This window comes from Chrysemys picta, chromosome 1 (genome assembly GCF_011386835.1).
Source record: "Chrysemys picta bellii isolate R12L10 chromosome 1, ASM1138683v2, whole genome shotgun sequence".
Classification (NCBI taxonomy): Eukaryota; Metazoa; Chordata; order Testudines; family Emydidae; genus Chrysemys; species Chrysemys picta.
Window position 1 is genome coordinate 120,895,525 of NC_088791.1, and position 16,508 is coordinate 120,912,032.

Consider the following 16,508-nt stretch of genomic DNA (forward strand, 5'->3'; position numbering starts at 1 on the left):
ACCTTGTTTAAAGGGAAGTCCGATAGGTTAGTCCCAACATTGAGGTTTTGTTAGTTTACAAAAATTAAATGAGAGTTTTTAGAAGAGTAATATTAATATGAGTGCGTTCATGATTTTTTAACTGTACATTTAAAATGAAGCTTATCCCTTGGCCTTTTGGATACCCAAAACAAAGAGCAACTAGGGCTGATTTTTTAGATGTTCTAAGTACACAGAGCTCCTATTGACTTAAACTGTAGTTGTGAGAGCTCAACACTTCTGAAAATCAGGCTCCCTAGTACATGAGAACTTAAGTGAAATTGGCTGAGAACTGAGCAGTCAAGTTTTGCTATCTCCATGAGTGAACTGCAACAAGTAAAATATGGAGGATAAATGGTGGAAATCCATGTGGTGTTTTTTGTTTTTAATTTCTGTGGGGTTTGTTGTTAATGTGTTTGGTGCTGTTAGCAAAATAGATTTGGAATTTAAAACAAACAAACGTGTTCTATTTGAAAGACAAGGTTGGTGAGGTAATATCTTTCATTGAACCAACTTCTGTTGGTGAGAGAAACCAGCTTTGAGCCACACAGAGCTCTTCTTCAGGTCTGGGAAAGGTACGCTCGTAGTACTTTTCCCAGACCCGAAGAAGAGCTCTGTGTGGCTCAAAAGCTTGTCTCACTCTCACCCATAGAAGTTGGTCCAATAAAGTTGGTCCTGAGACTGATACAGCTAGAACTACACTACATAGGTTCTACTTGTCATTTTCCCTTTAAAGGGACACCATCAACTTAAATATCAACATTCTGTTTAAATTTTTGTTATCTACCAAAGTTACAAGTAACACCGGAGATTACTATGACGGGTGTTAATTTAAATTAATTTAAATCCATGGCCATTTGTATTTCCATTTTCACTGTGCACCCTTAGTATTGTTGACTCTGAGCATTAAAAAATCATGAGATTGGCATAAAAATCATGATTTTTTCTTTTTAGCTGACCCATGTGCCCCCACGGAGCTCCAATAAATCTGTTGATTTGGTGGGATCTGTTACAGAATTGGGGCTCTAGTCAATTTCCCCTGCTGTTTGTGTGGGTCTTTCATGCGGCAACAAAGGGAGGTAAAAACATTTATCAAAATTAGGAAAACATGATTGTAAAAACACAAACATTGACATAGGGCAGGTGTAGTGCTTGAAGCTATTGGACTGGACCTAGTGGATTACCCAGTTCAGTGTCCAGCTGGGAGAGGGCTCTCTAATCCCTCCAGGAGAGGAAAAAGAACAGTTTTAGGTGAGGGGAGACCAAGCTGATGAGGTTGTTGAAGGTTGCATGAGAACAGGAGCAGTCAAATAGAGGCAGCTGACTGGTAGAAGGTGGCCTGAGAGCTGGACAGAGACTCATCCTGTTGCTGACAAGGGGCCAGTGGTAGCTGGAGCAGAAGGATGCAGGAAGCAGCCTGCAAGTAAGATGGTGCAGTGGAAGGGTTGAAAGGAGGCTCTGACCTGTATACCCTTTTACTGGACTACCCCTTGGGACTGGACTAGGAACTGTTGTTTTGATCTTTATGTTGTAGCTTAAATTAAGTAATTACTTGAGTAAGAAAGGCACTGCTATTTAAATAAAACTAACAATTTCAATTCTAAATTTCTATACATGTTTTTTCAATCAGCCTGCAGGATGTCATTTGGTCAGGGTCACCTTTGAAGTGAGATACATTCCTAGTTCAATAAATGTGTAAATTAAAAAATGTTCTTGAGAAAGCAGATGCACAAGCAAGAACATGGTTGCATACTTAGTGTCACTTTTCTGTGCTATCTCTGTGTTCCTAGCAGTAGCCAGACATCAGTAAACCAAAACAGATTTTTCTTCCTTAACATATTGTAATCCAGGATTAACATACACAAATCATTTTGATATCCTTCATTAAAAAGTAGGCGATGGCTTTATAACCAGCTGAATAGAATCCAGTTTGCTGAGGGGAAAAATGCTAATTGCAGGAAATAAACTAAATAATGGTTTTAAAACATAAAAGCCTGACACATTCATAATTCAGACCGAGACTCTGGGTTGGTTCTCTGTACTTCACTATACTGTTATGCCTGGTGTGTGCATTATGGAGATATTAGCACAATGCATAATGTTGCACTATACATCCCCTCCAATACTTAGGCAAGTATAAGTACTGCCACCATTTTGATTTGTCCTGAAGGGAAGAATAATTGTCTTGTGAAGCTCCATCACAGCACCATGACATTTGCATTCACATAGGATGATGCATAGAATGATTCTGTCTTTATTGTAGAGTGAGGTTCTGACAACTTTGGTAGATAAAAATCCTTGCACATTTTTTTATGTGAATATTAACCCAAGTTTTCTGGACCAATTCTATTAATGGTAACTTCATCCTACCTACTTTGAATTCCCCAGGTATTTTCAATTCAATGCAGTATTTTTTATTTCCTGTGCTAAACTGATTGATAGTGCTACTGTGTGCTGTTTAAACGACTATCACAACTGATCCCACAGGTGGGTGTATTTCAGAGGCAGATGAAAGACCTCTTCTACATGTAGTTTAGTTTCCTTCTGAATGAAAGGAAATATGTAATAAGATTCCAGGATTGTTACTCTGTATGTCACTCTGAAGCCTAGAATGTCTTTTGAGTCAGCATGAAACAACTACAAGCTTGGTTTTGTTCAGAATAGCTCAGGTTCAGTCATCACTGGGCCCTGTGAGAACCAGATGGAATGTTGGCATCCGAAGGTTCCATGGCAGTTGGAACATGACAGCTGATCAGAGGAAGTGGGAGTAACAGTTGCATGGGTAACAAACAGGTGGTTGTGCCTCCAGCCAGGGGGCAGCTCTGTGCAAAAAAATTTGGGGAACATGTTCCCACAGCAACGTTGCTCACTAGAACACCATGCATGCCCCCATGTTTGGCTTTTGCACACACATGACTTTAAGAATTACACCCATGTGAGAGCACTTTCAGCTACTAGTCTATATGTACTATGTTATCATTGTCATGCACTGCTGCAATGTTAACACATAGCATCGTCATGATACCTTGACTCTGCATTGTGATCCACTGTTAAAGTGCTAGGAGGGATCTTAAACCAGTGGTAAATAAAGGCTGTTCCTCTGCAGTTTTAATTTATGCCAGGATTGATTGGCTCAGCTTTTAGGGAGCTGCAGTCAACCCCTAAATATCTTGCCTGAGACCACAGAATGATCAGTGCTAAGGCCAGGAATCGAATTTAGGAGGAGCCCTGGCTGCCAGTTCCCTGCTCTAACTACACTTCTTCCTCATTTATTCCTTTCCCCCCATGTGTCTTTTGTGTATAATCTCATGAAGGTGCCTTTAATATTATTTGGTTTGTAGTGTTGTAAATGTGTTGGTCCCAGGATATGAGAGACAAGGTGGGTGAGGTAATATCTTTGATTGGACCAACTTCTGTTGGTGGAAGAGACAACCTTTCAAGATCCATGGGTCCTACACATGCTTATCACAGCATGCGGTGTACTTCATCCAGTGCATCTAAGGCCCCAACAACAACTATGTAGGTGAAACCAGACAATCACTATGCTCTCAAATGAACGCCCACAGAAAAATAAAAGAGAAAAACACCCTCTCATCCACGGGCAAACATTTTTTGCAAAGCGATCACTCCATATCTGACCTCTCAGTCCTCATCCTTACAGGAAACCTGCCCAACTCCTTCAAAAGACAAGTTTGGGAATTTAAACTCATAATTCTGCTAGACACTAAAAATCATGGTAACAACAAAGACACTGGTTTTATGGCTCATTACAACAATTTGCAACCTACTTAACCCTTCTTTATCTTATGATTGCAGAGGTGTTAATTGCCCACTTTGTTTAAGTGGTTTCTTGCAACCTGTGTTAAACCCTTATGCTTAACAATCGGTCCCACCTTGTATATAGCTATGACACTCTTGTTAACTTTTCCAAACCTGAAGAAGAGCTCCATGAAGCTCAAAAACTTGTCTCTTCCACCAACTGAAGTTGGCTGATAAAATATATTACCTCACCCACCTCGTCTCTCTCATATTTTTTTGTGTTCCTTCTATTGTACTCTGCCCTGGTAATTTGAATAGAAAATACATCCCATTGCACAACTTTTTGTGGACACCAGGAATTCGTAACTCGGAAATTCTGCTTCATATAATAACTACATTATCCTAGTGCTGGATATTGATGAAGTCTGCTTTTGGGAATGGGGGTGGGAATCAGACTGCTCATACTTTGGACTAATTTCCAAGCTTAATTCGCCCTCCTCTTTCCCCTTTTCTTGTCCCTATCCCAAGACCTAACCCCTCCCTAGTTCCCGATAGGCCTCAGGAGTGGCTGCTACAAACAAAGATTGTGTGTTCTCCTCTGTAAAAACTGGCCTTGTTTTCTGTTGCTAGGCTACCCCATTCCAGCTCCCATTGAAGAAATGCTCCGTGGTGGGAAATGGTGGGATTCTGAAGAAGAGTGGCTGTGGCAGACAAATAGATCAAGCAGATTTTGTCATGCGGTAAGACAGAACCCTGCTGCAGCACTGCCTCCTCCCCCACCCCTGCTAAGTCTTCGACCTTTCAAAGCTGTTTGTTTGTGAATAATCAGTTGTATCTTGCCTTTTTTTCTTTTTCAGGGTGATTTACACAAGTGATTTGGGGGTGGGTAGGCTGACAAGATGTCCCAATTTTATAGGGACAGTCCCGATTTTTGGGTCTTTTTCTTAGATTATCCCCCACTCCTGTCCCAATTTTTCACATTTGCTGTCTGTTCACCTTAGGGCAGGGCAGCAGTGGCAGATTTATATGCCCTCCCTGGCTATGCAGAAGCTTATCTCTGGGAGATTTATAGATGAATGAATCCTATTCATTAGATGTTAGCCTGACAAACACAATGGCAGTGAGAGAGAAAGCTGCCTTTTCTTTTGCTTTCTAATTACATTAGGCAGGGTCTGATCCTACCAGGTGCTGAGTGTCCTCTTTTGAAACTCATATCCTCATCCCCACCCCATTGAAGTCAATCTGAGTAGATAGCACTTGATAGGGAGAGACCCATAAATGAGACAGAGCAGGCTAAAATGTTTTCCTGTGATTTTTCTCCCCCAAGATTCAGTTCTGACCATCTGAAAATAGAGCAGACTTCTTTCCTTGACACAGTTTTCTTTAAACTCCCCTCATTCTCTTTTTGCTCCTGCCTTTCTGAAGGTATTAGGATCTGTCAAGCAGGACGCTGTGCTATAGAGTGCTTTCTTGATTGAATTTGGCACTGTCTAGATCTGCACTCTAGATATAGGAGGGGGGAAAGAAATTAGTTCTTCTTTGTTAAACATGAACAAGAAAAACATTGTAGGGGGGAGGGGAGGAGGAAGGAAAGCTAAGCGTTCCATTTCTCATCTCTATAGGAGTTTTTCATGGCTTTGAAATGGATTCAAAATTAACTCCCACTTCTAAGAGTTCCCTGATCAGATTTTGATGGCTTAATATAAAACTGTACTAATTTGTGAAAAAACAAACATTGTTACCATAATTCTGGTTTGCACCCAAGAGACCAAATACCTTCCTTAATAGAACAGAGAAGTAAACTACAGACAAAGGAAATAGGTACTGTACACTTAAAATATATACAGGAAAAAAAATAGGCACGGAGGGAGACAGTGCATGGTTGCTCTTAAAACATTTAAATTTTGCATTTGCAACTAGATAACATTATTGCAGTATTCTCTAAAGTTCCTTATACTTAGTTTATGGAATACCTAAGGAATGCTTCAGTAATGGAAATTAGTTACAAAGACAATTAGAAAATTTTAAGGGCATCTCTTGTAGACTGATAGGAAAACATTTTCGGATACCAAAAGGGGAACTTGACCATAGGCTATTTTTAGTGTATTGTGAGTTGGATAGAAGTGGTAAGGGGAAATCCTGCAAAGTCTAGCAGCTGATTGCAAGCAGGATTGCATTAGTCATACCCTGTCATATTTGTGGGGAAAGGTTTAAGATCTTTTAAGTGTACTGGATAATATACAGGTGGTGAAATGCTTTTCATTAGCAGGTGGAGTAAGTTAGATTTAATTGGCCTTTTCCATATCTAATTGCTGTAATTCTATAGTTGAGTGTAAAATATATATATATTTTACTAGGTAATGACTCCAAAAATTACATGAAGTTGCTTCAGCTTGCTAATAAGAGATCTTGGTGCAGCTTCCTCTAAAATATCTCTTCAATAACATCAAATATTACACCAATTTTAAACATATTGCAGTTTTTTCCTGTTCAAAATGTCTTTATTTTAAATTTATTCAGTTGCTATCCACCTCCTATAAGCTCTGTCACAAGATTACAATTATATTCTTTGATATATTGTAATCACTGAAGTTAGTTAATTACACAGTGATGTGGAAAATGGAGGAGTTTAAACACATTCAGTTGCTTGAACATACACTAAATAATGTTGCAGTAATACAAAGATTGCATTAGAGCAGCAGATCTCAGTCTTTAAGATGTAGCCCACCACACCTAAAACTCAAAAGTATTTGGCATATCACCTTCATAATTGTACTCAGGGGTAGTCATTATGGATTCTTATTTTGATAATATACCTTAAACCAGTGTTTCTGAACCTTTTCAGATTTGCCACCCCTTATTTGAAGACCACATTTTTGTGACCCTACCTTAAGTTTACTGTAAGAGTAAGAGTAGAAATTATATCAGTGATAACAACAAGCCTATATAATTTATTTGTGTTTGTGTTTTGAGATGTTGACAGAGAGTACTTGACCTTGAAGGGAAAGCGTGCATGGCAGCAGAAGGGGAGTGAGGTGGTTTGGGTTTTATTTTATTTTTTTGCTTTAGGTTGAAATACAATTTTCAATGCACCATGATCACTTTCGTAGCCGCTTCAGGGGGTCGTGACCCACCAGTTGAGAATCACTGCTTTAAACCAACCTAGGTGCCACCTGCTGGTGGCTTTTGTTCTGCTAGTGACTAGTGGTATGTGTACTATCAGTGGATTAGAATAAAGAACATAAATGAACATTTTCAAACACATTTTTTCATTTAAAAATTCAGATTTGTCCTTTTGACCTCCAGCCAGATTGACAGCACATTTATCTCTCTACAGATATACAAATTATACACCATCGTGCTTGTCTGCCACATCAGCTTGCCATTGCCCATCCATATCCATAATAATTATATTGTTTCCCCTCAATATGGTTCCTTGCTGGTTTGAGTGATGTGTAAGCATCTTGATCATAAAGCCAATCAATCACCAGTTTCCTTTTCTTGCTTTATTATGCTGCTTAGTAGCCTGAAAATAGGGAAACACCCTGAAAGACTTTTGGAAAAGTAATCATGATTGTACTTGTCCTCTGCATGGTCACCCAAAGGGGGAAAATGGGTTAAATGATCTCTAGCAAGGACTCAAGACAATCATTGTTCTTCATTTGATTATCTAGAGAATGAAGTAGTGAGCATGGCCACCCAATAAAAATAAGTTTGCTAAGTACTGTGTGCATTTGCTATTTGCTACATTTCCCATCCCCAGCTAAATTTTGCTAAATTTGGTGCTTATTAAAGAACTGTAGATGGAACCAAATACACTGCATCAATTTCTGTGCACCCCTTTCTACTCCCTTCTTCAACTCTACCTGTGCACCTGAAGCCTAATTTGCAAGTCAGTTACTTGGCCTGTCCAAAAGTGAGCCAACCAATTGAGTTTATCTGAGCTGGTTTCATAATAAGCAGGGCCGGCTCCAGGGTTTTGGCCGCCCCAAGCAGCCAAACAAACAAACAAACAAAAAAAGCCGCGATCGCGATCTGCGGCAGCAATTCGGTGGAAGGTCCTTCACTCCAAGCAGGAGTGAGGGACTGTCTGCCGAATTGTCGCCGAACAGCTGGATGTGCCACCCCTCACCGAAGTGGCCGCCCCAAGCACCGGCTTGGTAAGCTGGTGCCTGGAGCCGGCCCTGGTAATAAGAACTGTCCCCCTGGCAGGGTCCACCTACAATAGTTCCTCCAGGAACGTAAGACTATATAGTACCATATAGTATCGTTAACTACCATTAGGGATGCAGGTTTATTACAGTGGTGAAAATTTCTTGGATACTGTGCTTTTCCTGTTTGTCTCCATGATTTTAATAAACTCACCCTGCAGCAGCGTCTCCTGCCCTGTGGGGTTGAGCTTCGCTCCCTGCTCCATATGTTGTGACCTGGTGTGAAGGGTCACAGCAGCTCTTAGGTCTGGCCCAGCTGCCCCTCCATCATGACAGCAGAAGGGGAATGGCACCAAGCCAAATTTGAAAGATTGGCACTTATGACCTGGCGCTTGAGGTCACAGTGCCACTCAGGTTTGGCCTGGCTGCTCCTCCACCTGTTTAATAATTGAAAGGCAAAAAGACCATGCATTGAAAACAAGAATTTTAAATCTTAGTGAATCCTCTAGTCCTGTCTAAAGAATTACACCCAGTGCCTTTCTATGGTCAATGCACCCATCTAGATTTTGGAGTACAGAGAACAAATATTGTAAGAATTACCAGTAAGATATGGAAAGAGTGACTTCTTTGTGGGATAAGCATAATACAGTTCTTACTGCCTTGGGTAGTTTTATGTTTCCTCTTGATTCACCAGCTACCTATAGAGCATGAGGGTCTCAGCTGTGAAACAGGTACCACCTCATAGGGAACTCTGCATGTTGATCACATTTTTTCTATTGACTTGGTTTCAGTGAGAAGATACAACAGATACCAGTGTATTCAAATCCATATTGCTTTGAGGCCAACAGTCAGAGGATTTCTATAAGCTCTTGGCCTCAAGAAATTCTTTTCTCTCCCTTCCCCTGCCCAAGACCAAAAGATTCATTAAATGACTAATAAGTGGTTGTGGTATAATTAAAAATGCATGCTCCTTGCTAGTATGAAACTTCCACTTCACAGTCTGTCCAACACCTGTCTGGGACTTGGCATTGTGCAAATCAGCCTAAAAAATAATTGAAAAAAGCAAAGGGGCTTCTGCTGACCAGCTGGCTTCTTGCTGAATTTCCAGCTGGGTCCTCAGCCAATTTCTTAATATTCCATGCTGCAGCACAAGCTGGGAGAGAGATTTACTGATGAAGGGAACTTGATTTTAAATGATGCATCTGGGGCTGGTTTATAAAAGCAGGCGTATTTATTCATATGATAAAGTTATGGCGATGCAATTATGAAGGACAATGATTTAAACAAGCATTGAGAGAGAGTGTACCTTGATTCAGTGAAAACTTGACCTGCCTGTGCATGTGTGTTTAAATATAAAGATACTGAGACTTATCCTCCCAAATGCAAAAAGTCCATTAGCCGGATTGCCAATCTATTGTATTTCCCTGTAACAACAGATGACTAGGTTTACCGGGAAACTGGAGCAATCTATTGTTTCTTTTGATGTGCTTGGTGCTCAGTCAGGGCTCCATTTTGCCACCCTTACTCACACTGAGTAATTACCTTACTTTTCAAGCAGTCGCACTGCTCTGCTAAGATATTATGCAACATCAATGAGGGTGGCAGAACTTGACCTGATGGAGGGCTTGCACGCAATTTGAAAGTGATTTGTGAGAGTTAAGAATTAGCTCTGGTACTAAAATGTCTCCAACTCACCTTCTGTTTACTTGACTTCTGTCATCATTGTATAATCCAAAATCCAGGTTCCCCAGATTCCCTTGCGAGATAGAAATGTAAGCAAATATTTATCTTGTTGCTAATGATGCTTTCCTTATAGTTAGGATTTCATTTTATTCAGGTCTTAAATTTGCTCTCTGTCATCAGACAAAATCCACAGCAGCTGCACAGAAAAATGTTTGAGAAAATAAAAGGAGATAACATTTTTTTTCATTGCTGGTGGTCCTAGCATCTATTAATATATTACCAGATCTTCTGAAAGCACCACTACAGAGTGTTGAAAGGGGCTTGATTTTCTACATTTGTTGGAATTTTTTTGAGTGATGAAATAATAACTAAGGGGTAGTAGAGTTTGTTTACAAGGACGTACGTATATTTTATAGAAAATTAAGAAACCCACCGACCCCAACCCCCAAGATTTTTCATGTAATTAAAAAGTTCATGAAATCTTGCATTTCACACTTTCTCTCTTTTTATACCCCTCTACTTCCCACTTCAAAAAGGTGAAAGACAGAGTGGGATTTCCCTGCTGGTTTTGACATGAAAGTTTTAAAACATTTTAAAAAAATGTTTATTGAAATTCTTTGTTTGGAATGTCATTGAAAAATGTTGACAGAGAAATTTTTCCAAGAAAAATGTTGTTATTGAACCCCCTTTTTTAATGAGAAAACAATTATCAAAACAAACAAAAACCCAGCCAGCTCAAGGGTCAATATTCCCCTTTTCTTCTTTTTAAGAATTGCAACCATGAAAAAGAGAAAATAGTGACACATGGCTCTCTACAAATGACTTACACTATCTTCTCACCTTGGAATTTTCGGACAGCCTGAATATAAACCCATGCTTCTGATGGCTTGTATATAAATTTATGCAAATATATGCAAATTTGCACAGTCCTGTTTTTGTTAGAGGATGTTGGCAGATTTGCATTAGTAATAAATATGTTTGAAATTGCACAGAAACATTGTGGTGTAATGGGCACACAGATATATCCTCCCACCCACCAACTCTGGACATAACACGCTGCACACATGGTCAGTATGGATTGCAGAAGGGGTCAGCCACAGTACTTCCTCCTCGTTATAAGGGTTTGGGGCTGTTCATTGAATGCAGTGAAAACACTTGCCAAGGACAGCAGTCAGACTGCGATGGTAATAGCATCCCTTGTTACTTGGCCCTGATTGACACTCTGCAATGAATGCGTACTACAGCATACAACCTTTCAGACTGGAAATAAGGTGCAAAATTTTTCACAGTGAGGGTAATTAAACTCTGGAGCAATTTACCAAGGATCCTGGTGAACTATTCGTCATTGGCAAATTTTAAATCAAGATTGGATGTTTTTCTAAGAGATGTTCTAGCTCAAACGGGAATTATTTCAGGGAAGTTCTATGGCCGGTGGAGGTCTGACTAGATGACCCTTCTGGTCTTTAGAATTTGTGAACATTACAGCATTAATCCTTTCTATGGTAATACTAGAAATTGGCACAGAAACTGAGCTCATTCCGTTCCCTATTCCCCCAAATTCCCACCTTTTACTGAGGCAGGCTATAGGCTCCATGCAATTTGAATCTAGTTGATACTTGGAATGAGCAACCGGTGTTCATTGCAGGTACATGACACCTATTTCCTGGAAGTAGTGCACAAAGGAACAGACTGGTGGAGCACACTTTTATATCTGGTCAGTCCTATAAACACAGGACATCCAGGAAAGGGGAGCTAAAGAGAGTTCGGGAAGAGTATAGTGCCACAAAAAAGGTAGATTTTCACAGGAGCAAGAGGATCTGAATTGGGCCAAAGAAATCTGTGTCATCCTGGTAACAGGAGAAAAGGGAATGAATATGAAATGATGTTGCTGTCTATGCTGGAGCCTGCCCTGCTTGACTTTTGAGTCCCCATAGCCACTGGGTTGAGTGCAGTTGCCTGTGTAGGTTAAAACAGCCAGAGGCTGTTTTACTTTTGGCTTGGCTTGCACCTCTTCTGAGCACGCACTTTTGGGGGGAGCATAAAAAGCAGGGCTATTACAGTTGGCCATACCCCCTTTCCTTCCCTTAGACCAGGGGGTCTCAAATCTTTTTTGTTGGGACCCTCTTTGAAAATATTTCAGGCTATGATGACCTTCCTGCAGACCAGGCCACCCTTACTTCTGCACTGCTGCTGGCAGCGGCACTGTCTTCAGAGCTGGGTGCCTAGGCAGCAGCCAGCGCTCTACGGCCGTCCAGCTCTGAAGGCAGCACAGAAGTAAGGGTGACAATACCGTAACCTCCCTACAATGGGCTTGTAATCCCCTTTTGGGTCAGGACCTCCAGCTTGAGAAATGCTGCCTTAGATCATACTCCGTTTCCCTATGCTGCAGTTTCAGTGAGTGAAGCAGGCAAGTGACATGGTTCTGCACAGGATGTATTCATAGGGATTATAACAATGCATGGATGTTGGTGCACTTTGGCCTACATTTAGCATTATTTCCACTTTTCATCTCTTCATTGTGTCTGCAGTTGGGTCTAGTTTCAGTGACAGTAGTTTCTGTCACTTTGTTTCTCTCAGTGTTCCCCTTTACCTATCTTCTTTCTTAAAAATGACCTGCAAAGTAGAGTAGTGTACTTAATGTCTCCTGCAGCCAGGTTGTGGGATGCATTCAAACACAGAAATTCATGTTAAGTAACCACTAACAAATATTTTTTTCCTCCACCTTTGGAGTCCAGTTGGTACTTTCTGTTCCACTGAAGAGATTTCAGAACGTGACATCAAAAATACCACGAGTTTCATAGTTTGCAAGATATGTAGTCCATGATGGTTGTGATGTCACAGAATGATGCATTCTGGGACACAGTCAGCCAACAAGGAAAAGTACAGAGGGGAATGGGATTTTAAAAAGGTTAGCTGAAATGTATTTCTGTGCATAATGTCCCCTTTTGCCTATAGCCTATTAGCAGGGACATTCAATATATAAATCTAGGCACTTTTCATTATTTGCTTCAGAGTTTACTGTCAATACACTGATATAGGACCATCTCTTCAAAAGTGCATAAATTTGCACTTACCCACATTTTAGTGCAAAAATACCCTTTTGTAGATACACATATTGGGAGAGTTTGATGCTTAAATAAAGTATAAGCAATTCTGAAGATTTAGCCCATAATCATGTTGTCATTTGGCCCAATATTAGTATTGTAAATTTTCTGTCAGCTTGCATGACCTTATGTGCAAACTGGATTCCTACAATATAAAAAGTCTGAAACTGGAACATGACAATTAAAAATCTTGGATGTCTTTGTTTCTGCAGATGCAACCTTCCTCCTCTGTCCAGTGAATACACCAAGGATGTTGGATCCAAGACCCAGCTGGTGACGGCCAATCCCAGTATAATTGAGAAAAGGTAGAAAGCACATTCTTTCTTGATCAGCAAGGAGAAGGTTTCATCTATATCATAGATGTTGATGTGACAGAGTTATGTTCTTTAAATATTTTCAATATGAGGTTCTCAAGCCTAGGAATAATTCTGTGAGGAATACATATTCTTGTACTCACTTTAACAGATGAGGAAATTTAGGCACAGAGATAAAGGTGAATTGCCCCAGGTCAGCAAGCCAGAGGCAGAACCAGGAATAGAACCCCAAATTCCTGATTCACTTTGCAGTGTATGAGCATAGGGGTGCAAACACTCAGGGCCAGAACCAGGCCATGTTCCGATTAGGACTCTTTGATGATGTCACCATCATGCATCTACTTGGTGCATAACTGAAATCTCATCCATAAAAAGTACATGAAAGTCACTTTGCCATACTATGAGCCTAATCTTGTCCCATTTAAGTAACGGAAGTTTTACATTGTCTGATCCCACTCACTCCCCCATCCCCATTTACCAATGGGGGCTGGATCAAGCCCTATTTTAAATGGATGAAACAAAAGAAGTAGGAGTAAACAAACCGCTCCTTCATGTTTTCCTTCTACCCTCTTAATACATGGGTTTATGAGGTTTATCCTTTAAAACGTTGCAGGCTTTGGCTTTAATGGCACTCTGTAATGTCTTTCCACTCTCTGGCTCTGCAGGAGCGGGGCTCCCTCCTGTGGTCCTCCTAAGACACACTGGACAGAGTCTTTCAGTGGTATCTAATCAAACCGTCCTAGACAATGGATTCTGGTGACAGATCCTCAGTTGATGTAAAGCAACATAGCTCCAATGAAGTCAAGGGACTTACCGCATCCAAAGACCCTTCATGCGCTATTGATAGTTTTTGCAAGCCAGTCAAGCTTTGAAATGAGAACATTGCAATTGAACCATGAAGTGCTCAAAAGTTAGGAAGTAACAAAGTTAACATTGCAAGTGCAGTCTTGGACTCTGCACCCTTTTGTATTTGCAGTACATTATAATTCTTACTTCAATTTCATGCCCACATACTACTATTAACATTCAATATAACATCTTTTTTTTTTTTTCAGCTTTAGTTACCTAGGGACAGTTTCTTGCAGTATCACCTACTGCTCTGTGAGTGCCAGACAATCAGAGAAAGTCATTTATACTGTATGGCAAGGACACAATGAACATTACTTATGCAACCTACATGTGACATACAACCTATATGTCAATTTGCTGGCATATTGACCACCTTAATTCACAGCTAAGTTAGCTTTGTAATTAACTGGCTAACTTGCACCTAAAGACGCTGCACTGCTTATTGCAAAGAAAATATATAGTAAATGGATGCTAACAAAAGTGTCTGAATACCCATCTATGGATGATCTCGTGACAAAGGTACGGGAAGGGGTCTCAGGAGATATAGGTTGAATTCCTATCCCTGCCATAGATTTCCTGTGTGACTTTGAGCAAGTCACTTACCTAAGAGAGAAGTTAACTTATCATATACCATGTCTATGGCGTAATGATATAGTGAACCATTCTGATAATAAATTACTTTTATTCTGTTTTTAATTGTAGTATTTCAAGATTCCCCACATGTATATCTCAGGTTGTAGGAAGTATTGTGTGATCTTCTGTTAGTTGAACAGTAGCATCTAATTTATGTCTGTTGTAAAGCAGGCATAGAAAAGAGCAGGATTAAGTCTGTCCATGGAATTTCCTGATTTAGGGGTTATTTTAATGTAGTTTTTGTATGAATAAAAATGTATTTTATGTGTATGTATGTCTCACACACATTTAAATTAGGGGGTTTGATAGTGATCATAATAGTAATCACCAATGCAAAAGGCGTTGTTTTTTAAATGCAAGTTTTTGTCTTAGCAAATTCATCACTATCGCCCATATGTGCTGTTTTTCATTGTCACTTTCTCACGTTTTCATTTTGCTGGCAAACTGTAGCAGGAAAACTCGTTTCCCGCTGTCTCCTCCAGAGACTGTATTGAAGAGACAGCTGGCAAAATCAAACAAACTTTCTTAGTAACATAACTTGCTGCATGATTTCCCTTATTAGGTTTGTGAAACAGGAGGGTTTTCATGTTTTGGAATGCTTTCGAAAAAGATTGTGATTTCTCCCTCCCCCACACCCTCCCCTCATTTTCTTATTGTAGGGCTTGATTCTGCAATGTGCTGAGAACTCTGGCCTCAATCCAGAGAAACGCTATATCAGTCTTACCATGGAGTCACAGACAGTCTCCTTAGACCAGGGGTGGGCAACCTGCAGACTGCGGGCCAGCCGCTGGTGGGCCACCAGACCATTTGTTTACATTTGCATGGCTGCCCGCAGCTCCCAGTGGCCTCAGTTCACAATTCCCAGCCAATGGGAGCTGCGGGAAGTGGCAGCCAGGCCCACGCCACGTATGGGCCGCAGATTGCCCACCACTGCCTTAGACTCTTCAGCCTGTCTTGTCACCCAGACAAACAGGGCTTTGTGATAAAAGGTTACTTAAACCAAAAATCACACCACATTTAGGTAGCTTCCAAGAGACCAGTCACTTATCTAGAGTACCAATTAATCTGGGGTCTTACACCAAAGACAACGCTGGCAGCCAATTCTGTAGTAAACTGACTAAGGTTTATTAGCTAAGAAAAGGAAAGGAGAATTATCATTATTATTGCTACTACATTATAATGGGATCCAGATAAGTGAAAAGGATGCAAGAAATATCCCACTAGTTTTCATGAAGTTTAAACATCAAATACGCTTATACATTTAATAATCACTTTGATCTATACTAATACACAAGTGAATTGGCCTGGGGCTCTGTCATGAGCTGTCACAGTATATTAAGAGAAAATCTGTCTCTTAATTTCTCTCTTACTGCTGCTATAGGAAAGCAGTGAGGAGAAGCAAATGTACATGTATTTTAAAAAAAACTCTAGGGGTGATCCTGAAAAATAGACAAATAAGCCCTTATATCTGTACCAGAGAAATTGGTAGAAATTATAACAAAAAGTAGAATGAAAAACCTGGAAGGTCATGATAGGGTATAACCAGTACATTTTCTGCAAAGGAAAGTCCTTCAAATGGATCGATAAAGTAGGTGATTAAGGAAAACCAGCTGATATAATTTATTTAAACTTTCAAAAGGCCTTTGACAAAATACCTCACAACAGGCTACTAAGGGAACTAAGTAGTCATGGGGCTAAAGACAAAGTATAGTTATGGATCCAGAACTGGGTAGGAGACAGGCAACAAAAAGTTGGATTTGAATGGTCAACTTTTATCCTGGCGAAAGGTGAACAGTGAGGTACTTCAAGATTCTGCATTAGTGCCTGTGTTGTTTAATAATTCATGATTCTCCCCCCCCCCCAAATAAAAATCTTATTTTGAAAACTTCAGAATATATATTTTGTGTCCCCCCCCCCCAAACGCATTTCACCCAGCTCTACCTACAAAATGTTTTTACTGTGCCCTAAAAGGTCATTGGAAAAAATGTTCTGAAATG

The 16,508-nt window shown here is 40.2% G+C and overlaps 1 protein-coding gene across 1 annotated transcript in view; it reads left to right on the forward strand.

Moving 5' to 3' along the window:
* Positions 1 to 16,508, forward strand: part of ST8SIA1 (ST8 alpha-N-acetyl-neuraminide alpha-2,8-sialyltransferase 1) — a 152,518-nt gene that overhangs the window by 93,756 nt on the left and 42,254 nt on the right. Inside the window, exons 3-4 of the mRNA XM_008165713.4 lie at positions 4,408 to 4,517; positions 12,928 to 13,020. Of these exons, the coding sequence (XP_008163935.1) occupies positions 4,408 to 4,517; positions 12,928 to 13,020 (203 nt within the window). The remainder of the gene's footprint in view (positions 1 to 4,407; positions 4,518 to 12,927; positions 13,021 to 16,508) is intronic.